The 23,766-nt window shown below is 43.6% G+C and overlaps 1 protein-coding gene across 1 annotated transcript; it reads left to right on the forward strand.

The window, feature by feature from the left end:
* The first annotated feature begins 2,967 nt into the window (after positions 1–2,967).
* PDE9A (phosphodiesterase 9A) lies at positions 2,968–23,501 on the forward strand. Its single transcript, XM_009710410.1, has 12 exons — positions 2,968–3,054; positions 7,157–7,238; positions 9,555–9,629; positions 12,740–12,826; positions 15,921–16,025; positions 17,166–17,248; positions 18,122–18,278; positions 19,477–19,590; positions 20,264–20,368; positions 21,382–21,510; positions 21,694–21,789; positions 23,451–23,501. The coding sequence occupies exons 1-12, from the start codon at positions 3,023–3,025 to the stop codon at positions 23,499–23,501; spliced, it is 1,116 nt and encodes a 371-aa protein (XP_009708712.1). The 5' UTR covers positions 2,968–3,022.
* Positions 23,502–23,766: the final 265 nt, after the last annotated feature.

The raw sequence follows: 23,766 nt of genomic DNA on the forward strand, positions 1-23,766 counted from the left end.
CCAAAAGGAAAAAAAAAAAAAGGGACAAAAATAAAAGAAAAATTGACTCAGTCACTCTGCATTTTCTGTGAAACTTCTGACCAACTCCAGTCCTCAGGGCTAAGCGCCACGGACTAGAGCAAATGAGGCAAGGATTCCTGTGGGTCTTTCTATCCCCTTGGCAGCCCAGGCAAGCAACTGTCCCAGCTAGCTAGGGGCTGCTTTCGGCCGCTGGCTCCCCTGAGGACCCTTGGCTGCACCCTGCACACACGCTGCCTTTCAGCACTGGCAGCCCCTGGCAGTGGAGGGAGGTAATGAAGATTTGCATGCGGCTGGCAGCAGGGAAGAGTTGTGCGCTTGCACTCTCCAGCACTTTATTGCTGGTTTAGGGAAGGCAGCCTACCCAGAGCTGCCGTGTCGTGCAGGTGAATTGAATTCACTGGTCCCCAGATGAGGCTTCTTTCTGTACGTGGGTCTCACCGCTGTTGGAAATAGCAGCAGATGTAGCGATCTGCTGCCATTCTGCCTGAGCACTCGCAATCCCACCTCCAGCAGCCTCAGCCTGTGGGAAGGAGCTCCCTGGGTTGCCTGTCTACAAGAGCACTCATCTGCGCAAAATTGGACTTCCAGAATTTGCAGCAGAGCCAAATCTGTAACATTCCCAGGCTTTCATGTTTAAAAAGCAAAACTGTGAGAGAAAAGGAGTGTCCAACCTCCCTACTTGAGCTAGGCACCCAGAGGTTGCTTTAAGAGCTGTGTTTCAGTGCTGGATTCAGCCCAAGGATTTCTTCAGACAGCACAGGGTCTTTTCAGAAGGTATTTCTTGCTGCAGAATAATATAATGGGCCCTTAATCAGTGCACGTGACAAGGCCATTTATCATTTGCAAGCCGAAAGTGAAAAGAATTGTGCTTTTGTTTTGCCTTTTCTCCTACCTCCTTCGGAGATCCCTTTTCCACCACTTTCACATGTGATCTCCAGGATTTCTTCCCCAGAGGGGATGTGTGTGTGGGGATAAGTGTTCATGACAGCACTACATCTGCACCTCACGTAAAATGTTCTCAGCTTCCTTCCCATTACTGTCTAGAGACCGCATCAGAGAGATGTGTTTTAAAGGAGCCAAATCTTTTAACTGATTTTTAAATCCCATCTAAAGCTTGTGACTTTCTCCTTGGAAAATGCATCCACGCAGGTCAAGCACTGGGAATGCTTCGTCCCGTGGCTTGACTTACTCTGCTCCAGTGTTTGCACAGCAGCCCACACATGAGTAAGGAAGCTGGCAAAAACCCTTTACAATTTGTAAGCATCTCACATCTACCTTAAGAAAATAATTATGTAAATTCTCTGCTTCCCTGGAGAGGTTTTGGAAGAAAACTAAAAGAGATGCAATACGAAAAAATGCTCAGGGCTGCCATTGTGCACCATAACTCCTCTTCTCTCTGCAGTTGCCTGCCCCACTACCCTCTCGGTCTGATAACCCTGCTTTGCTCCTACTGCTTCAAATAGGCACTGGCCACCATTTAGACAGCTTGGCAAATGGGCTACCCACGAACTTCTCCTGATTGAATGCACCAGGGTGGTACATAGCAGCACGGGGCCTGCAGGTCAGCTGCAGCTGAGCATCAGCAGTTGAACAGAGCACCCAAAAAAGTGCAGCCAGATATCCAGAATGAAGATATCAAATAAGCAGGACAGCATCTTACCTGTATCATCACATTGTGATCACCCAAAGAAACTGCTTGTAACAATGCTAGACAGAAAAACATCAATCTGGAAATGGGATTTTTAAGTGGAGGGTATCCCTGTAGTAAAGTACAAATCAAAACCCTTTCCCTTTCCTCTCCTAATATGTGGCATTTTGGACTCCGTTCATACATCTCTCTGTTTTTCCCCTTTCCAGTTCCAACAGCAATCTTAAAGAAAACAAAACTGAGGTCTATGCTTATCTACAGAGCTGTGCCCTTTCAAGGCAGTTTTTTATCACTTACATGGTACCCTCCAGATAAGTGTGATTTTGACTGTTATTTTCTAAGAAAGTGACTGAATACTGATTGTACATTCCCTTGAGTTCCCCGAACCACAGCTTGTCCATGCAAACAATGAGTTCAGTAAACAAATGAGCTGTGGAATGATTGCATGTGAATGACATGTACTTAATAAATGGTGCTGTATTATGTCCTTAGACACACCAATAGTTCAATGAGAGGGAAAGAAAAGGGAGAATATTCTCATACTTGCATTGCATTAGTTTCTCACGGCTACGTGGAATGAAGTGCATTGCTGCATAAACAGGCAATCAAACTTTTTGCCTTGTGGCTCTCATAATTACATACAGAAGGGAAATATAGGATTTTTTGTGCCGCATGCAGAAATAACCTTTGATTACAAAATTGATTGGCAAAAAGAAGTGACAGATTTTCAATACCTAAAAAAAATGAAATCAATTGTTAGAGCAAAACTTTTCAACATTTCTCTCCCTCTCCTGCATTCTCACTTCAGTTTTTCTGTATCTAGCAATGCCTCTCAGAGCTCCTTAATGCTCTGCGTGAACTTTCAAATTAAAATCTTTTATCTTAATGGGAATTCTAATCCTACCGGGACGTGTTTGCCTAGCTGCGCTTATCATCCCATCACGGGAGGGGTTTTTTTTGCTCAGGATTTCCTTTGATTCGTGGTCTACAGCAGAGAAGTGAAGGCACCAGAGCAGCCGACTGCCACTAACAATCGTGGAAAAGCTGAGACTTTATAGCCATTCTGTGAATTAAAATACTGTAGCTATTATCTAAAATTGGCAGCAGAGAATTCCTATGGGTTTTCAAGATATATTGCTTTGGCAGCACCTGCGTATGTGAGAACCGGGGCAGACTGTAAGAGCTTGCTGGTTCACTGGATAACCCCACTGTTAAAGCCCTTTCAAATTTTTCACAATTGGGAAACAGATCCTTCGACTTTCGCCATGGTAACACCCCTGTTGTTTTCCTTTGTTGACAGTGGAAGGCCTGAAGGTAGTGGAGATTGAGAAATGCAAGAGCGACATTAAAAAGATGAGGGAGGAAATGGCAGCAAGAAGCAGCAGGTAAGTTCTGCTTTGGACCTAACGAAAGAAATAAGTATCTGGTTTCAAACTCTAATGCAACATTTCCGCAGAATTGAGTTACCCTCTGGGCTTAGAAGTAAAGGGGCAAGGAAACGAATAACCATTAAGGACAGTGGCTTTAATTTAACATTTGCAGATCTATAGCCATTCACCAGTTAAAATAGCTCAGGCCACGAGAATAGAGACAAAGGTCTTGCAACAGAGAGTTATTTTTCACTGTACAGAATGGGAATTCTTCATCCAGATTTACTGGGAGAGAGGGAATGGGAAAAGAACTTCTGCACAGTGCGGCATTTGGTTGGGAACCAGCTAACACTCGAATCAGCTCCAATATATTCTGGGAAAATATCTAATAAATATGTAGCAGCTCTTCTAATTATGATCTCATGCTATTATAAAACATCCATTTCAAATTCAACAAGAAATTGGGAATTTACTTTCTAATTCAAGGGCTCACTGTGGTTGTGAAGTTGGTTTCGCTGTAATTAAAACAACAGCAGAAAAGATTACATTTTGTACGGTATGCAGTCTCGGCTGGAAAGTCTGTCCCCTGCGTCACTGAAATACCCCATTAGGACAAACAAATCCTCAATGTGAGATTATGAATACTTCAGGAAAGGTTGCCGAAGTGGGATATACCGTGTTTCTCAAAGTGTGGGTGAAGGAGATTTTTCTCAGCAAATGTAACTGTGCTATCTTGACAGCCTCTCTCATTTTCTTCATTTAGGGTCAAACTCTCTGACCTTTAATCAAACCTATTTCCTATCGAGGGCAATGGGAGATTTGCTAAAATAATTAGGCTTTATAATCACTCACTTTGATAAATTTGCTATCCAGATACGTCAGGAGGGATGTTCCTATTAAGTCTGAGGCCAAATTCATCTGTCATACTAGCATAAATGCAGAGTAACGCTATTAACCTCCGATCTGCTCCAGATTTATACTAGTAGGATGGATTGCAGTTTGCCCTGTGACTTGCACCATTCCTTGTTCAGGTGTGTGAGGAAATCTCATTAGAAAAATCAGAGCTCAGATTGGCAGCAAACGCAAAAACAAGTACGCTGATTTGCGCTGAGTGTGAAGTGAATAATGTGTGTGCATGTGAATAACGTGTGTGCATGTGAATAATGTGTGTGCATGTGAATAACGTGTGTGCATGTGAATAATGTGTGTGCATTTTTCCTCAACTGTTGTAAGGAGCTGGGAGAACTGCATTTGCGAGCATAGTGACGCACAGGCAGATAGGGAATTAAAACCAAAAAAAGAAGTTATGGCAACTTCACGTTCGCCCAGTTGTCGCCACACACATCAGGAAGTATGAGACTGTCTCAGCAGCAGCAGCCATGACTCATTCCTGTCCCAGATCTTGTCACCTTTCGATCTATATTTTGTAGTATAAACAGCAATCTGTTAACAAGAAAAACGGGAATGGGGAGTGCTACATCTGCCCAGTGCAGCCAGCTCCAGCTGAGGTGTAGTCTTCACCAAGGGCTTGTAGTGAGATGTGCCAGCCACCAAAAGCCAGAGACCAGCACGGAGCGTGATGCTGGGAAGCTGTGGTAAAAATGAGTGTGGTGCTGCACAGCAGGGAGCACTGGGCACAGACACCCAAGCCAGCTTGCTCTGAGCTCACACTGCATAACTGCTTTCGCTGAAGCAGGAGCGTAACGTGCTCTGCTCAGCATCATTTTGTGCTGTATCGATGTGGCAGCTACCTGTCACAGCTCTTCTTGGTTGCCTTGAGCTGAGTCTTCCTCCTCTTGGCTGCACAAAAGCTCCTCCTCCTTGCACAAAATTCTGCCGGTGATTATCTATACCCTAAGGGCTTGGGTGTCAGCGCAATGTGGCTAGGTTTGGTCTATAACCAGGGGTGGCTTCGTTTTGCTGTAAGACTGAGGAGAGGATGCTCCTCGATGGCCAGCCTTTAAGAGGGACCCCATCGGGAGCTGCTGAGGAATGAGCTGTGGTTCCCTATTCCTGAGCTCCACAGGAGACATGCCATCAGCCCACCGTGACCCCAGCCTAGGGCTGCTTCCCCCCAAAGCGGCTGAGCAAGCTCTCTCCCATTGGCGTGAGATATGTGCATGCAGAGGCATCCCAGGGCAAGTGGAAATGTATTTGCTTCTATTTAGACTTGTCATCGCTTGTACAATGTCATTTGCTAGATAATGAGTTACAGTTGCAATTAGGGATCACATCTAAATTTAATTAATGCACATAAATATGTGTGAGTGCATATATTCCTTCAATAATATCACAGTGTACACAGCTGTATTCTTGTATGTTGACATATTCTTACATTTGCTGTTTACATTACCAAACGACAGAGTAAGGATGAACAGCTAGGTTTATAAAAGTCATCACGCATAGTGAATTCTGCATCTCTCCCCTTCAGAAGAGCAAAGCAGTCTCACTTTCATTCCCCCAAATTACTTTTTTGGCCAGTCTGCTTTTTGCACTCACCACGGGCAGATGCCAATAACATTATTGTGTCATTTAAAATCATGATCACTTGCAGAACAGCTTTATGTTTGTAAAAGTCTAATGCACCCTGCGTCTGGTGTGTTCCCCAGTGTGGTAGGATGAAGGCTTTGATGTCTTACCACAGCTGGGAATTAGAGATAGTTGGCTGACCCTCAGCTAACCCTGGCAGCCAGCTCCAATTAGGGCAAGGAATGCCCCAATCTCACTCTTTTTATCCTACCAATACCCCTCACAGTGGAGTTTTAAGGAAACAGCTTTAGAAACGATTAAGAGAGCTTTTCACCAACTGAGAATCTCCTTAACAGGACAGAAAAAGGCAGCTGGTTGAAGCCAGCTGACCACCATGAACTGTAAGATGACATAATTTTTGCAGGATTCAGACAACACCATCAGAAATGATAGCAGACATCAGTGTTCAGAGGAGAAAAGAGACCCAGACCAATTCCCAACAGAGAAGAGAAGCACAAAAAAGAGATGCAATAGAGAATACGCAAAATAATTTTCAAAGGGACAAGTAAAGTTAATGGAATATTTTAGTTGGCTTCTTTTGGGGGGTTCCTTTTAGCTTCATTTGGCAGGAGAACTGAAAAATCAGCAAAGATAATCCAAACGATAGGACTACAGGGATAAATGCAAAATGCAAGCAGATCAACCTCATATGAGAGTTATTAAAGTTCACGTGATCAGCTACCTAGGAAACACATGTTGAGTTAAAGTATCATGATTGCCATGGGTGATACCACAGAGCTCCTAGTTTTATTGTGTTCCCGTGGCTGTAAGGCAAGGAACTTCTCTTGCCCTGCGATGGAGCAGCCTAGACGTTCTGCAAAGGCTGTAAGGCTGGTGTGCACCTCCCACCATCATGGTCCTCTGCGCAGATGGGATGGCATCAGCGTGGCTCTTCCAAATGCAGAGGAAGGAACAGCAGATAACTGGCAGTTGGTGTTGGTGTTAATAACCAGGCAAATGTTAATTACCTGTAGTTGCTGGCAGCGGCTCCCTTCCTCCAGGACCAGGGAGCCAAGAAGATGGTGTCTGCCATACCTGTGCCTCACTCCTGTTGTCCTGCCTGAAGGGCAGCAGGCAAGATGGTCGTGCCATCAAAATGGATGGTCTTACCCGAGGTTTTATGAGGCCTGGAGCTGGGCGGCATTAAGCCACGGGCTCAGCGGGTGCTTACACTAGTAAATAAGCACAGACGTGCCAGTGTCCATGCTCAGCGTGGCCGCTGGCATGGCTCTGCTGTCCTTGGACAGCTATGCCTGCCGTGGACAGCAAGCTGCTCACTGAAAGGAAAGTTACTTGGTTTAAATAGATGTGATTGGGAATCCATGGATACATGGCTGAAGACAGATGCTTCTCGCTTGAATTCAAATAGATGGAGAAGGGGTGACAGGGGTGTTGCACAGGGGGAGAAAAATCCTAAAGAGGATCACACTTTTAAAGCATTTGAGCAACACCATGTTAGAAAGGGAGAGGTTGGGGAGTGGGATAATTCTCGGATCAATGCCTACTGAGAGACTGGAATGCTTCCGGCATTTTTCGAGGCGCTGTGGTTCTGTTCCCACAGTATTAAGAGCTGAATATTTCATTTCAGGACTAACTGTCCCTGCAAGTACAGCTTTTTGGATGAAAACAAGAGGCCGACTCCCCGGCGGGATGTACCATCCTACCCAAAGGTACCACACAATGCTTGCTATTCCCAGAATCCTATCACACACTTGCCATCCTGACAAGCGCTGGTTTAAAATGCATGACTCCCTAGCCATCTACCTCCTAGTTATTCTAAACCCAGGGCCTGATCCAAAATCCCTGGAAGCCAATGGAAAATGTTATTGTTGCCTGTGGTGACTTAAAGTTGAATGTTCAGTAGTGTTTAATACTTGAAAGCTCGTCAGCGTTTGAAATGTTAATGAACATTTTGCGTTCGTCAACATTTATCGCTCTTTTGTCTAGTTATATTTGTTTATTCTCCATGCTCATAGCAAACAATCAAAAATAGCCTATAATGTTGTACTCTAATTGAAAATAGTGCTGCTGCCTGTTTTCTCCTAATGGATTATTTTTTAATTTAAAAAGTAATTTATGGGGATGTTTCACCTAGGGAAACAAAGAGAAAATGCGACATTGGATTCTCTCCAGAATGATTCATTGTCCCTGTGAAAATGAGTTACTGTATTTGCTAGAGAAAATAGTAATTCTTGAAGAAAAATGTCTACTAGGCAAGTACAACTACAAATCCGCAGTGATGAACGAGGCTGAAACCGTGAAGCACACAGGATCTTTGGTCCTAGCACCAGCAGTCTTTGCCCACAGGAATTATTCAAAGCTCCCAGGTTATGTCTGCACAGTGCCCAGCTCACACCTTGACAAACACCAGCTCACACGTGTGCAAAATACACTTAACATGGACATTTGCCTGCACACATCAAAGCTGGCTGAGCCGCCCTCAAGTTCACATGGTCCTGTGTGTTGCAGGTGTATGATATGGACATGCATCCTTGCATATTTTTCTTCAGGGCCTTACAGCACAAGGAATTACAAGTTCTGCTGTTTATTCTGCTCTGCCTAGCAAAAGTGACCTCTAAGTCTCTGAAGCAGACATGATGAGACTTACATTTCTTTTAATTAATTTTTGCCCAAGAGGCTTGTGCTCCTAACACTAACATGTTTTTGCAAAACATAGGAGTTCTAAAAATTATTTTTTTCCTTGATAAGTATATATATGTCAGATCAACCTTTGATCTCCTGCTATGATGTTAGGATCTTGAATTAACAACAAGTGCAACGAAGAGTTGTACTAACTGACTGCAGAGTAAGCTGATACTCTATGCTGTCCTTAGACCAAAGCTCACATGAGTTTTGGTTTCAGAAGTCTGGGTTCTGTTTGACAGATTTGCAAAATCTGTTATCAGTTGTCAAGTGCTGGATTTGTCCAATGTCAGTTAGGCTAGGAAGTGGTGAGTCCACTGAAAGAAGATGTTAGTACAACACTGTTATCAAACAACAAATCTGTACTGCTAATTCACAGATTTCTTGTGGAACGTCATACTAAATGTACATTATATAGGCAAATGCAAAAATCATTGCCTTGTCAAGAAGGAAAATTAATCTTCAGTGTTATTCTTCCTTGGATTAAGTATCAGCGATTTGATAGCTCAGAAAATTTGATTCACCTGCTCAGTACAGTAAGCCCAAACTAATTAGAGACAGCCATGGTAAATGAGCCAATTAAAGCTACAAGGTTTTTGTGTCCCAGAAAGACTCTGATCAATAGAGTCTCGAAAATATGATTCAGTATTGTCCAGGTCTCATCTGGTCTTTTAACTCTCCACATTCCTTTTTTTTTTTTATTTCGTATACAAATTGTAACTGGCCGATGAGCTTGATTTTTTTTTAAGCCTCTGAGCGTAATGATAAAAAATCACTTGAATCTTGCAGGCTGACAACCAATTTGAAAATGTGGGCGTTCTTGAAAAAATACTCAAAATGAGAGTATAAATCATCTGAAAGTAAACATATCATGCCCACCAGCTAATTTAACACTATAAGCATAGACACCTCACACCACTCAGCCATGACTGGCTGCAATGAATGTTGCTGATGCTCTGCAGGCAGCAGAACCGGTGCAGCCGTGGATGGATCTGTGCCCTGCTCCCCTTACATCCCCTTGCTGGATCTTCCCGCAGTCTGATCCGTAACACCTTCACTTTCCTCCCTTTTCTCCCAAACCCTCCACCTCCCTGCTCCATAAGGATCTCCACCCACCAGCAGCCTGCCAGCCAGGTGTCAGCATCCTGGCATGGCCACAAGCGGCCGGTGGGGAGGGAGAGGAGGGTTGGGCAGGCAGAGGGAGAGATCAATTGCTCTGTCCTTGGGAAATACAGCTAAACTCTGAGTGAATGGGACCCCAGAAATCCCAGGGATATGCTGACAGCAAGTCCCTCACCGGGGCAGGGGACCCTCACTTACACCCACCGCCTTTTTGTCTGCAGTACATGCTGTCCCAGGAGACCATAGAAGCCCTTCGGAAACCAACCTTTGACGTCTGGCTGTGGGAGCCCAACGAGGTAAGGATGCCATGTTCGCTGGGTTAGCACTCTTTCTGAGAGCCAACAAGGCCAGAGGAGCTCTTTGAGATGGTCTGCAGTGTTTTTCCCCTTTTCTGCCCCTTAACCTCTATATTTTTTTTTATTTTCATGTCAAACCAGAATACAGTACTTTTTCCCATGCCAGATAGGTTATGCTGATTATCTTAACCTGATCCCTCTTTATTTTTTCTTTAATCTCACCCTAGTAACATCCCATAACCACCAGTGCACTATCATTACTGCCGCATGAGTTCTCTTGTGCCATTTTATTTGAACAAATCAATCGCTAGCAAAGTGTATGCTTAAGCACATCATCAATAACTCTGCTCAAATCAATGAAGCTGCGTGCTGCTGTGTGAAGCCAGGCAGAAATGCATGCATTGATCCATACCCTTTTAGACAAGGGTTTTTCCGTGATGCTTTCTGAAGGGGTTGCAAAGCTGCATACATGGCCTATTAGTCTTTTCTTATTGCTTCGTTTTCTTGTTTTTCTTCTTGGTGTAGGTATTATTCATTGTTTGGCACTTGTGTTACAGAAGGTTCTGGAAGGCCCATGTGTAAATGTCTGCAGAAACATGAAGGAGAAGGATGTTTCTGTGATGGCCAGATAATAATATAATGTAAAACTAGCTTCAGCAAACAGGAACAAATCTCACCTGGGAAAAATGTAAGGGACGGCAGGACTAAACTAAGGGTTTAGTGTTGGGTTTTTCCCAAGGGAAGGACTGGGTAGTTCTAGCAGCACCACCAGCAGCAATCACCTTAATTACCTTCTCAATCAGATACTGTGCATACAAGAGTCATTCTGGCTCAGCACCTGTAGATCAACATGACAAGGAAAAATACCCCACACCGCACTCACGGGAACAGCATATTCCCTTCAGGATATTTCTTCTGGCTGGTAGAATAACAGAAGGACTCTCTGGTGGCTTTAGGTCTGTCTCCCATTCACACAGGCTGGCAGAGCTTCCCTCGTGCGGCCAGTGCCAAGCCAACGCTGGTGCTCTGCACTTACTGCTCCCTCCCCAGACTCTTTTCTCTGTACCACGGCCATACAACTGCTCAGGCAAAATAGCTCGCCCCCAGCTTTTGAATGCCTGTCAAGTCTTTACAGCAAGAGAGAATTACGACCTGCCAGGTGGACGGACCATAACACTGCTGGCTCATTGTTGTTCTGACTATTAAGAAAGAATAGGGAGAGACAAAAACTATTATCCACGGATTCTTGTGTGCTGAGGCACAGTATTTTAGCACAGTAACTCATTCAGAGTACTAGGAAACTCTATATGGTGGCATGAACAAGGCTAACAAGAGGGTGCGGAGATTAGACATGCCCTGCAAGGAGGAGTGCTGCTCCGAAATAAGATACTGCACAAACTCTGGTGAGCTGAGCACCATATGGGTTTATCTTGCCCTTTTAGCTCTGCTTTATGTTTACAGAGAATATTTCGGTTCTGTCAATGCTTGTTTAGCAATGAGCATTTGCCCACGTGCTCAATGTGGGGCAGGCAGGTTACATAAACCGTAGCCTTCTGTAAGCAAATTAATTAAATGTTGGCTCTGCAGCATCTCGGTAAACAGAGCTATGCAGCAAGCTTGTGTTCTCTTTCTGAAATGTCCCCTCACTTTCAAGCCTTAGAAGAGTCCAATATTCAAGCCTTTGCTGCTGACCAAGAAAGCTAAAAATGAAAACTGAGGTTCTCATGTGCTCAGGGGCAGGGTCTTTGGGACTCAGGGTCACCCTGCCACTCACCCAGAGCTCTCTTGGCAACAGCTGGAGGGAAACAGGCATTTCTGAGGGTAATTCAGCCCTTCTAGGTCAGGTTTGTTGTTTCAGAAAGTCTTTTCTGAAAGTATTGCAAAACCCATATTCTACCTCAGCGACTAGGAACAAGACAAGGTGGTGTACAGCAAAATGCTGGCCATGTGATCTGCGCACAGTTCAGCTCATGATGTTGTCCCTCAAGTCTTGCGGGAAAGTCTCTTTCTTCCTGTTTGGATGACTCAAAACCAGCTCCCTTGTTACTGCAGGAACTATGTACATTCCCTGGATAAATATAAAGTTTCATTAGATGAAATCATTTTTCTGGAGAGTTTTTAAGAGCCTAAATAACAGAAACCTAACTAAGAATGTCTCCAAGGCCATATTTGTGACATTACACTCATCATGTTAAAAACTCCTGCATCTGTTTACAGTCTAAGAACTGTATCTGCTAATGCAATGGTTACGTTTCATCCCCTGCAGTTTTGCCTTCAGAAATGGGAATGCAGATACTCAAACTCCTGAACTCCTGGAAGTCTGTTCTTTTCTGACTGGTGGCAGCTGCTAAGTGCCCAGACACATCAGATTATCAATAACTTCCTTTTGCAATATTTTTAAACTCAGAAGATTAAGCAGGAGTAGTAGTGCTAAACTACCTGTGTCCCCAGAGCAGATGTTGTCTCAAAAGAGGAGCCTGCCTTTGCATTTCAGCTATTGGCATTCAAAGTTACAGTTTCCAGGAGTGGATGGTCACAAACCTGCTGCGATTTTGTAGTGTTTTAACGGGAGATCTTTTGTTAAACAAGAAATCCGAGTTAAGATAGTGGATTTAGGAACTCAACAAAAAGTCATAAAGAAGCTATTGATCCATATCTAGAATAAACGTTTCTTTAAGAATCTCCTATTTTCTGCTGTCATTTTCTATACAGCTAGGGCCTGATCCATTGCTGTAGAAAAACTCCCACTGATTTCATTGAGTGTTAGAACATATCCCAGCTGAATTAGAAAAATGGCAATACTTTTTTGTGGGAAGGAATTGCTATGATACGCGTGAATCACAACTACTAAAGAGAGCTGGTGTGATTCAAAGACCTGCACAAAACCTATGAAGTCAACAGCAATCTGCCTACTTCAAAAAGCTTTCAGAACCTCTCTGTCTCCCCTCTTGCACTGTCTTTAATAATGCAATCTTTGAACATCTTTCTTTCATCTCGACAAGAGGGCTCTGCCATTATTCGATGCTTGCAAGGAGGAAATTCACTCTGCAATGTATCGTAAAGTAAAGTGATATTTACCAAGCCAATAACCTATCTCTTCCTGGTTGCAGATGCTGAGTTGTTTGGAACATATGTACCATGATCTTGGGTTGGTAAAAGACTTCAACATCAATCCTATCACGTTAAAGAGGTGGTTGGTAAGTATTTCAAATTTCTGATATTTGCAATTTTTCAAATTCAAAAACCAATAAACAAAACATTTAGTCATGGAATTAACTTGACTCGCATGAGTAATCCCACTGAAAGCGGTCAATCTATACAAATTCTTAAAATTTAAGTACTTCAGCAAATGTTTGCATTTTTGTGGTAACAGGTGACATTTTTTCACCTGTTTTACATTTGTTTGCTGAGCTTTCTATTACTGAAAGCAGTTCATTTCTGATGAATGCTCTTGGTGCCTGCTGTAAATGGAGATGAGTGTCTTCAGATATGGCCAAAAAAAGCCAGTATGTGCAATAATCGTTAGATGTCCTATTATCACAGAGAGCAAAAGAGCAAGGCAGGAAGGAAAAGGAATTGCTGAGAAGTTCAATAACTTTCTTTGCCTTGGTCTTTAATGTTGAGAATGTTGCAGAGATGCAAGACATGATAAAGATGAGATCATACCAAAACTAAGACGGCTAAAGAAGAAACACTGGAGTATTTAAAAATCAGTAAGTTATCAGGTCCAAAGGAGAGCATAAGAAAGAATTTTCTAAAAAGCTGAGGATTATATTGGCTTTCTCAGAAAAACCCATCATGTACCTGGAGGATGGTAGAACAGTAAATATTTTACCCATTGTTTAAAAAGGATCTAGGGTTATCCTGAAGGATTATGGTTACTAAAACTCACATCTCTACCTGACAAATTTCTTGAAACAATAATTAAAAACCTCATGATGTGAAGTTCGTTATACAGATGTTTCGTATGATTCCTGTAGCAAAGAATTGTATCTCACTGATCTCTTCTAATTGCCTGAAGAGTATGGACAGAATAGAAGGAACTGTTTTACATGATTGACTTAGACTCCCAGAAAGGTCTGAACAAATTCCACTAATTCAGAAGGTGGCTAGAAAACACAAAGGGAAACATTGGATTCATCGTATCATGAAGTACAGCATGAAAAAACACCTGGGCACCAACGTACACAGGGCAGTGACTGTCGCTGCTTGGTGTGCTGGTGCCGGCTGAAGATGACAAGGCATTAGGCTGATCAGAAACTGGAATAAGGGATAAAATGGACCAATGTTACCATGTTTCCATAGAAGGTATAAGGCTTACCTGGAATTTATGGCTAGGACTGGTTATGATTTTTAGAAAAATGGTATGACTACATTAAAGGAGACGTAAAAAATTGAGACCTACGAAATCTCTCTCTGAAGAAGGCAGATGAAAAGCTCAGTATTTTTGACCTTAGAAAGCAGCTGAACAGAAGGGGTGGGATGAAACCCAATGCAATCAAGGCTACCACAGAGTAGATAAAACAGAAAATTTCCTCCTCCTGTCTCACAGCCTGAAAACATGGGAAACAAGGTGATATGTCAACACACATCAACATGCCACCCACACGTGTTACTGCAGGCAGCTTCCTGTTGGCTTGCATCTCCAAGTAATTTGTTACCGCTAGCATTTAAGAGAGCCTCGTTCTGAACAACGAGGGGACTTTATGATGTATTTTCTACAAAAGTAAGACAGGGTGAGATTTCCTTTCTTACACACTAGCTTTGCAGAAACAAAGATGATTAAAAAAAGCCCCAGGGACTCTGCCTCAAACTATGATACTTCCCTAGGCATGGTATGGGCACCAGTTTGAACTTAAGTGGGTGAGAAAAAGCCACCTCATGCATATGCTTGCTTTCTTTCTCCCACATCCACTGGCTACAGAAATGTTCCAGAAAGGGGAGGAAAGGATGACTAACAACCCAGTCACTCCAGCCCTTCAGTGCTTTGAGTCATGAGTTCGCGGGATGCTCTGGGCTCCACTGCTGGATGTATACCTTACACCCATGCGGTGTTGTAGGGTGCCTGGGCAGGACCACGGTGTCCACGTGGAGGCTGTCAGATGCTGCCCACCACCCGTGAGCCTGGCTGTCAACCATACTGTGCCATTAGTTATTCATTTTAAAATAATGTAATATATTTCTAAAGTCCTTGGTGCAGAATAAGCTGAACAACTTTTGCAATGAAGCCCCTAAATATTGAATAAGCATTGAAAACCCACAGTTCTCTTGACCTCAGCCAGAGCTTTCATGTCATGTCCCGGGTTGAAGGGTTTGATCCTTATGAGGCTTGAGGACTCTTGAAATAAATTCACTATTTAGCTGGAGAAGGGGACACAAATTCCATTCGTGTCATTAATTCAGGCTCAGTAATTGAAGCATGTGCATAAGGGCTCTCTAGGGTCCAGGCTACAGAGGATTCAGCAGAAGGGGTCCAGCAGTGCTGCTGATGCTTGGCCGTTTTGTGTGGGACAGGATACCAAAAGCTAGCCACCGCATTGGAAGAATGACTGTGGCATGTGTCAGCCCAGCTGAGCCGCCTTCATTCAGCTCGCCCGGCTGACAGTAGTGAGGACCTACGGAAAGACAAGCTTTAGCTTGCACTTGTAATGAGAGCACATAGCCAAGATCTGTAGAAAATTTAAACATACAAAACTCAGTCCCATGTGCCTAGATGGCTAAATCTCTCCGATGCTGTGCAGCGTAGGAAATCCACACAGGTATGCTAGTGCATGTGCATTCACATCTTCACTTTGCCAAGCAGCACATCCCAAAGTGCCACCTCTGAGCATCTGCAAATGAAATAACAACTATATTTCAGGCTTGAGGATTTCAAAGCTGCAATTTGCATTCAGCGAGAGAGGGGAACGGGGATGTACTTTGAGTTCTTTACACACCCCAAAGTCACCATTTAACCACGATATGGTTTGAAATACAAATGCAGGATCAGAGCGCAGAGTCCTGTCTCAAGACTGAGATGCACTTGCAGTTGTGCTGGGATGTGAGAGAGAAGTTGCTATGAGCTTTACCTGCTGACAAATTCTTGAAAGGCAGTGATCTCTCACGCTCCCCCAGGAAGGCAGAGAGTGGCCTTGTGCTGTCACTCTGTCCTAGCAGAAAATAATACTGGGCTCCATAGGACTCCTGTAGGGATATACAGTGCTCCCATGGAGGCTGGGAAGCCTGTGTAATCATGTTTTTATAAAGAAAGAGCTCTCCTGTCTCTGACTGCTTCATTCCCTCTCTCTGCAGTTGTGTATTCATGATAATTACAGAAACAACCCCTTTCATAATTTCCGGCACTGCTTCTGCGTGACCCAGATGATGTACAGCATGATCTCGCTCTGCAGCCTCCAGGTATGTCCCCCACCCCAATGCTATCACTCCATTTCTATCATGGGGCACGTGTTCGTCCCCTCAGCACCACGATACCTGTGCCACCTTTCTTGCAAAACAGGCCACCAGCTTGCTAGCAAGTGCTGAGCTTTGCAGTAGCTGTGCTTGTTCGGTCCCCTGGGCGAGGAGGAGAGGTGTTGCATTTCCAGCTCTGGCTGCCCGCTCAGCCATCCCATCCCAGACCCCAAGCACCTACACAGCTTTCTGAGGCTGCTGGGAAGCTACCTTCACCTCCTGGATAGCCCCAATTTGTATGGTGAAGCTCTTTTGACACTCTGATAGCACAAAACATTTATGAATCAGATCCAAAAGCCTACTGAATTATGGTCTGCGGATATGATCTTCATCTGTGACACAAAATGTTCCCACGATGTTTTCTCCAAACGTGTGCTTACACCTGGGTGAGCTACTGTAAATAATGCCTTGCACATACTGTATGCGAGATTCACATTCAACCTATACTTTGTCCAAAACCATAGGCATCATTTATTTTCATTGACTGGATAACCTGTGTTTATATATTAATTTCATTTCAGTACAAACCAGATTTTCTTCAGTAAAAAAAACCTTTCTTCTTTGTAGTTAAACATCTGTTACTGGCCTAAGTCTATTTTCTTGCCAGTAAGCATACGAAGAAAAACTTGCTTTAATGAAAGTTCATCCTATTCAGAAGCCGTGGGAATGCAACACTTAATTTTTCTCACTCTTTTCATAAATTTAGTTAACGCAGAATGCAATGGCAACTAAGCTCTCTTCCAGCCCTCCCGTAACTAATCAGGATGCTCAAATGACTTGTAAGAGACTGTACTAATATCTCAGTGCTTTCATATGATCTCTGCAGTAATTGCAAGTTTCAAGCAAATTGCCTCCTCTGAGCTGCTGTTATTTAATGCAACAAAGGCAAATCTGAGTCATTTTTACTGGAAGGGAAGGCAGAATTCTCTTTCTTGACTGAAGTAAATTGATCTATGGAAAAATAGTTCATTTTGCTCAGATTTGTGTTTCTCCTAAAAGTAAATGTGGGTGTTTTTACTTCTTTTCATTTATGGGGATAGGGGAAGTAGAAATCGTAATATTACGTTAATGTTTTGTATTTTACAGGAGAAATTTTCCCAAATTGACATCTTGATTCTCATGACTGCAGCAGTATGCCATGACTTGGACCATCCGGGCTATAACAATACGTAAGTCTGTCTCTTGCTTTCTCTTCCCTTAAAATTTATTGGGAAGGTAATACCAGCTGGCATTTTTGGTAGATCAGGTTCTCCTTCTCACAGCTTGAGCTGGCCGTGCCCTTCCTCCAAGGCCCTGCTGTTCACTCACACGTGGGCCAAGGCAGAGCTTTATGCAGAAAACTCAGGTCTGGGTCGGGGTTGCCAGCTGTCCTTGGCTCTGTAAGGAAAATGCTTTTTCAAATTTCTATTCCAACACTTTCCCCCACTCCTGAGAAAACAAGGTAAAATGTTTTACAGCAGAGAGAGAGGACATAAATGATTATAGCTCCATTGACTGAAATGGAATAATTACACTAAAATGCAAAGGGTGATTTAACTTACACATTATTTCATAATTTTAAATCATAAAGTGCATATTATTCCATTTATTACCATGTGAGGAAACTAGAGTTGTTGACTCATGGACACTTTTGTGTGCATGTACGTGTGTGTGAAAAAGAGAGAGAGAGAATCTAATTTATTTGTAGCCATTCATCAAATAAGGGCAGAACCCAATTCTGACTGGGATCAGTGAGAATCTGTCCACTGACATTCGTGGGGGCTGAATGAAGCCCAGACAGTTCCTTCTGTGTTTGTTCTATGTCAGTTTAAGCTACAGCGACTTAGTAAAATTAAAAAAGAACCCCTACAGGGGAATAGTGCCTGAGATGATATTAAAGTAGTATCTATCTTCTCTAAAAATCTGATTTAGTATTAACAATCAAAAAACAAACTGCAGCTAATTGAATAAGTATTGAAACGAATGTAAATAAAAGTAAGCAGCATGGTTTAGAGCAGCTGGTGTGTGTCTGCAGGAGTTCTCATTGTTTTTCTTCACATCAGCTATCAGATAAACGCACGAACCGAGCTTGCGGTACGCTACAATGACATCTCCCCACTGGAGAACCACCACTGTGCTGTGGCTTTCCAGATCATTTCCCAGCCAGAATACAACATTTTCTCCAACGTCAACCAGGACCAATTCAAACAGATAAGACAGGTATGAATGCTGTTCCCATCTGTGTCGTACAAACTGTTCCTCAAGATGTAAGCACGCACAGACTTCCCTGCTGTACAGTGCAAGTGAATCATTCTCCCTTGAGGGTAGGAGTGAAAAAGCCCCTCACGCTGGAAGGATCCAAGAGGGATTCTTGGAAAATTTCCACAGCAGCACTCACTGGAATGTCTTGCTGAGAAGTAATGAGTACATGCTGACTATTAAAGCCTATGACATTTTGGGGGTAGATATTTATATTATTGAAGGAGCCAATTAGCTCTGACTGGGAAGGGATTAAGCTCTCATGGCAGCAGTTTATGCTTTAAGAGAACGTTGTATTAATTTTAAGAGGGGCTTCAAAATGGGAAAAGATTTACAATAGCAGAGCACTTGTGCTGTTGGAAGAGGCTTTGGTGGACTGGGAGTCATCACATTTATCTCTGAGACAGAGAACAATGCTACAATTCCCATTAGAGCACTAAGGGCCAAAATTCGGTCTTAGTTTTTGCTTTACACCTTCCTTACACACCAGATGAAAAAAGCAGACCAATGCAAGGGTTCAGATACCTGTCTGAGTTAATGGAGTTACTGATTCTGCCAATGTATGGGAAGCAGGCGCGGGCCCAAAATGTATGCCTGAAAATCTATATGGAAACCTGCAACTTTAAATTAACTGCATGTTTTCCCATCATAAACTCCACCGAGCAGGAGGATACAGAGCTCGTAACGCATTGGCTGCATCTGGGTATTTCAAAGCCCTTGATCCAAGGAGGATGAGCACAGAGGACAGCCACATCTCCTGATCTTTGTCTCTTCCTAGGGCTGCTAAGAGTTAGCAGCAAAACCTATAGTGCTTTCCAAGGAGACAAAAGCAGATCTTGGCAAACAGAGTGTGGCTTTTAACATCCTGTTGTACAGGGTTTTTTCCACAATTAGTCCATCAGAATGGAAAAACCTCAGTGCCTCTGGAATATCACACTGGTGTTACAGATCAATCCAACCATGATCTTCACATACCATGAACTCTTTCTAAGCCTCTTCCAGTTTGCTTGGAAGTTTCAAGTCAGAAACTTCCTCTTTCAGTATTAACAATGTAATGCATCTGAGGCTTTTTGTGTGTAAGAAAGACCTTACTTTGCTCTGCGATAGTAGGCTCTGTAAAGAATGTCAAGTTAATATGTGAACATGTTTTCTTTGCTAGGGGATAATTACGTTAATCCTGGCTACAGACATGGCGAGACATGCAGAAATACTGGACTCTTTCAAGGAAAAAATGGAAAATTTTGATTACTCAAATGAAGAACACATGACCTGTGTAAGGAGGTTTTGTGGATTAATATTTTTCTGTGCATAGTGCAAAAGCTTGTAGATTAACATTTATTTGATTAAAATCCAATATTCAATATACATTATCAAAAAAGAATCCTTCTTACATCCTCTGCTCCATCAAAAAGAATTGCAATTTGGAAGTGCTATATATAAAATAGATTATTCCAGCTTTAGAAATCCTGGAGTCCCATCAGGAAAAAAATAAAATTTACTCTATCAGGTCACAAATTCTTGTTGTCCATTACTGTGGCCCAAAAAGTATCCACAAGAGTACAAACTCTAGTCTCCTCTACTTCCCAATCCAGTCGCCTTTGACATCCAGGGACCTCTTTCCCCAGCTGCCTCTGAGTGCTCCACAAACAACTTCATGGTCATTTGTGCCTGAATCTCTTCATGCAGCAGATAAGCGCACGTCCCACTGTGACACATCCCAGTGCTACAGACAGGGAAACCAAGGCAGAGAGGGGATAAATGGTTTACACAGAGTAACTGAGAGAGTGGGAAAGAATCCAGATCATTTAAGACCTCCGATTTCATCCTGAAACTGTCTTTTCTGTTTGAAAACATTGGCTCCCACTGCATTGTAAAGACACGAGTTCTGGATAGGGCAAAAAAGGCTGGCATTAAGACTGCAGTATTAAAGTATTCTCCTCTTTCAGCTGAAGATGGTACTGATAAAATGCTGTGATATCTCCAATGAAGTCCGCCCGATGGAAGTAGCAGAGCCCTGGGTAGATTGCTTACTAGAGGAATATTTTATGCAGGTAAGACAAAGGGAGGGATGCAATTGCATAAATTGCTGCTCTTCCTGAATCCCACCCCAGCTACAGGTGCTCTGCTGTCTGACAGCCCAGCCTAGCGCTAGGATGGAAAGGCTTCTTCCACAGCAAGTCGGAGAAGGATGTCAGCGAGAGAAGCTGCTCAGAAAGCAAGTGAATGCCACTGAGCACAATTTGCAGATGAAAGACAATACCAACCTAAAAATCCTAATACTAGCAGACTGAAGCTTGTTCTCTTAAACGTGGCTGCCTTGCAAGTTCATTTGACATAGAAATTATTTTTGAGCCAAAAGGGCAAGGGCAATGACAAGAGAACGTTGTCAAGCAAATTATATCAAATATCACATGGAAATGAGTTCAGATAATTCACTGCATGTGAACATTCCCCTAAAGAGAAAGCAGAAGACTTGCTGAGGTGTGCGAAGTCAGAATTAAGCTCCACAAACCATTGCTCCTCACTGGATTCCCAGCTGAACACAGTTTCTGATTACTTAAAAAAGGATCCCTGGAAAAGCAGCTCTCAGTTGCCTCCGGCACACGGGCTCCTGAGCAGTGGAGATGTGCTTTCTGGTCAAATATCTGAAAATAATCACTCTCTGGAGAATGATGAGGAAATCAGAGACCTATTCCTTCTCTTCTAGAGCAGCAAGAGCCATTACCACCTTTCTGAATGCTCTGCAATATTTTACCTCACAAGTCCCACGGAATTGCAAAGGGAATCAGGTGGCCTCATTGCCCCGTAAACCTGGAGGTGAATGAATTCATGCCAGTGCTGCCCAGAAGTAACTGAACAGAGTTCTTTTTATTCAGGTGCTTGCTCTCAACAAAGCAGAGTACATTGATCCGAGGGAAGCATATTGCTATTCTGTGCTCTTTAGACACCACTGAGATCTGTATCTGAAGGCTACTGCTCTTTAGCTAGTGATCTGCTTGGTGCGTTACTCCCCTCACAGGCTTCTAGCCAACATTAACATTTGTTAACTCCGGATTTGTTCCAGAGCGACCGAGAAAAATCTGAGGGGCTTCCAGTCGCACCGTTCATGGACCGCGATAAAGTGACCAAGCCGACAGCACAGATCGGCTTCCTGAAGTTCGTTCTCATCCCCATGTTCGAAACAGTAACAAAGGTAAGTCACCCAAGGCCAGAAGCAGAAGTGTGCAGAGCCTCAGCGTTTGCTCCCACAGGTGTTTAGTTAGCCAGGGAAATGGGGATGTACAGTTCACACCCTGTCTTTCACCCCATTTCTAGCGTGTACAAGTTAATGAATACAAAAGGAAATGTTGATATTCTCTGTCTCGTTTTCACCTAGCTATTCCCAGAAGTGGAGGAGGTGATGCTCCAGCCCCTTTGGGAATCCAGAGACCGCTATGAGGAATTAAAACAGATAGATGATGCTATGAAAGAGGTAAGCTCTAAATACCTCTTTGATAAAGTGAACATCACGATTGAATAGGTCACACATGACAATTTACTAGCAGCTTAATTCCAAAACAGTAGGAATACTTATGGCATAATCATAATCATGAAAAACACATTCATTATGGCTGGCTGGAGAAAGGCATGTACCATGAGCAGTAAGCGTGCACAAGAGCATGCCCTTGCAGAGCCAACCAGGCACCACACAAGTACGGCCCTGGGAAGGGAGCTGCTTGCGAGAGAGGGACCTCGAGAGCAGACCCAGAGATAATCACCTGCGGGGAGCGTGTTAGCAAACACCTCTTCCTGGAGGGAGCTGCCTTCCCCTGCGAAGGAGCTAGCCTGGGCTAGATTGCAGCAAAATGTCCTGGGGCTGGGCACCTCAAGGCACTGCACCACCAATGCATAAGTTTATTTTCTGGGAAGAAAATTCCATTCATGTGTCTATCATCAAGGATATGCTTGAAATTTTATGAGGAATTACCCTCTAATACGCAGCACCCGGTAGGGTTAAACACATAACCAATGAAGCCATTTTATGGCCCAGGCTGGGTGGGGAGCTCCATTTACAGAGTGTCTCTCATTTTGATGTGTAAGCCTTAGGGAAGGTGGAATATACATTTAACCACATTTGCTGTTTCCAACCACGTCTGTGTTGCCTCGGGAGCCTGACAGGGCAGAGACCGAGGCCAGACCCTAGGAGCGGTTGCCCACATGGCAATACAGCAGCTGGCGTGCTGGCCCAACACCCACAGCCAGTGATGCTGAGCCTGCATGCCTTCCTTGCACACCTCTTCGAGTCCTCCTTTTCCCTGCCGAGGCAGATAACAAAACCTGCCCAAATGGCATCACAGTGTAGGGGTTTTCTGACATGAACAAATTTATCATGTAGACAGGATACCATCAGTCACTCTGTCACTAAAATAAATTGGGAAGTGCCCTGGAGCACCAGTTGTCCTGATACTTTTTGATATGTGGGAAATGAAGGTTCATTCACTCGATCATCTGTGGGTGGGTGAGGGGAATAGTAGCTTCCTGGTGTAGCTCCCACCTCCTTCCAAGTGCTTTGGAAGAAAAGCCCCTCAGCAGCACAAATACTAAGGCTGGTTAATCAAAGAGCACACGCTCTGAGGGCACCAAGTTAGAAAGGAGAAGAAAGTCTGGTAGGCGTTCTTCAGTTTAGAGAGAAGCATTTCTCAAAGGAGGGAAGAAGAACTCAAATATGACTGCCAGACTTTCTGAGTCCTATTCGTCTTTCAAGTTGAGCCAAAATTTTACTTCTGGTTTACAGAAGCTGCCAAAACAGAAATTTTATACAAACTTGTGGAGCTTTAATTACAGTGTATTGGCATAAGAGGTCTTAGGGAAATAGTTGCCTGAATTCAGAAATATCCTGAAACAAGAGGAGTTAGTTAATAATCCAAGAGCCTAGCTCAGCAGATGATGAGAAAGACTGAGTTCTCTTTACTCAGGACATACATCCAGAGCTGTTTGGATGAAACAGTGCCTGTGACATACCAAGCTGCTGCCTGTTATTTCCTAAGAAATGTTGCACATGCCTTGTGGAGAGATAAGCGTTCGATTCACAGCAGCAGTGGAAAGTGGCGCTGTGAGAGTCGGGTATTAATCCTGCTTTGCTCTTCATTTCAGTTGCAGAAAAAGAAAAGTGAAAGTTTGACCATCGGCAGTAGCGAAAAGTGAGAGGAAAAAGTCTTCGAACAAAACATAAGCCCTAAGGTTATTCTGGTTTTGAGAAATGCTCTATTTGCCGAACGGACGTGGTGGCTACATCAAAATCCAGATGGGATCATGTACGCGGAGAGGTGGGAAGCACGGATGCCCTGCCTGCCTGTCTGCCTGCCTGGGCGCCTTGTCTACAGCCTGCAGCCTGCTCGCACAGGCGCTGCCACCGCCGGGCACCAAGAGCTCCCCACGCCCCGTATGCCCACCGCAGCCCCCCCGGCAG

The sequence above is a fragment of the Cariama cristata genome, unplaced genomic scaffold (assembly GCF_000690535.1).
Source record: "Cariama cristata isolate BGI_N322 unplaced genomic scaffold, ASM69053v1 scaffold21621, whole genome shotgun sequence".
Taxonomy (NCBI): domain Eukaryota; kingdom Metazoa; phylum Chordata; class Aves; order Cariamiformes; family Cariamidae; genus Cariama; species Cariama cristata.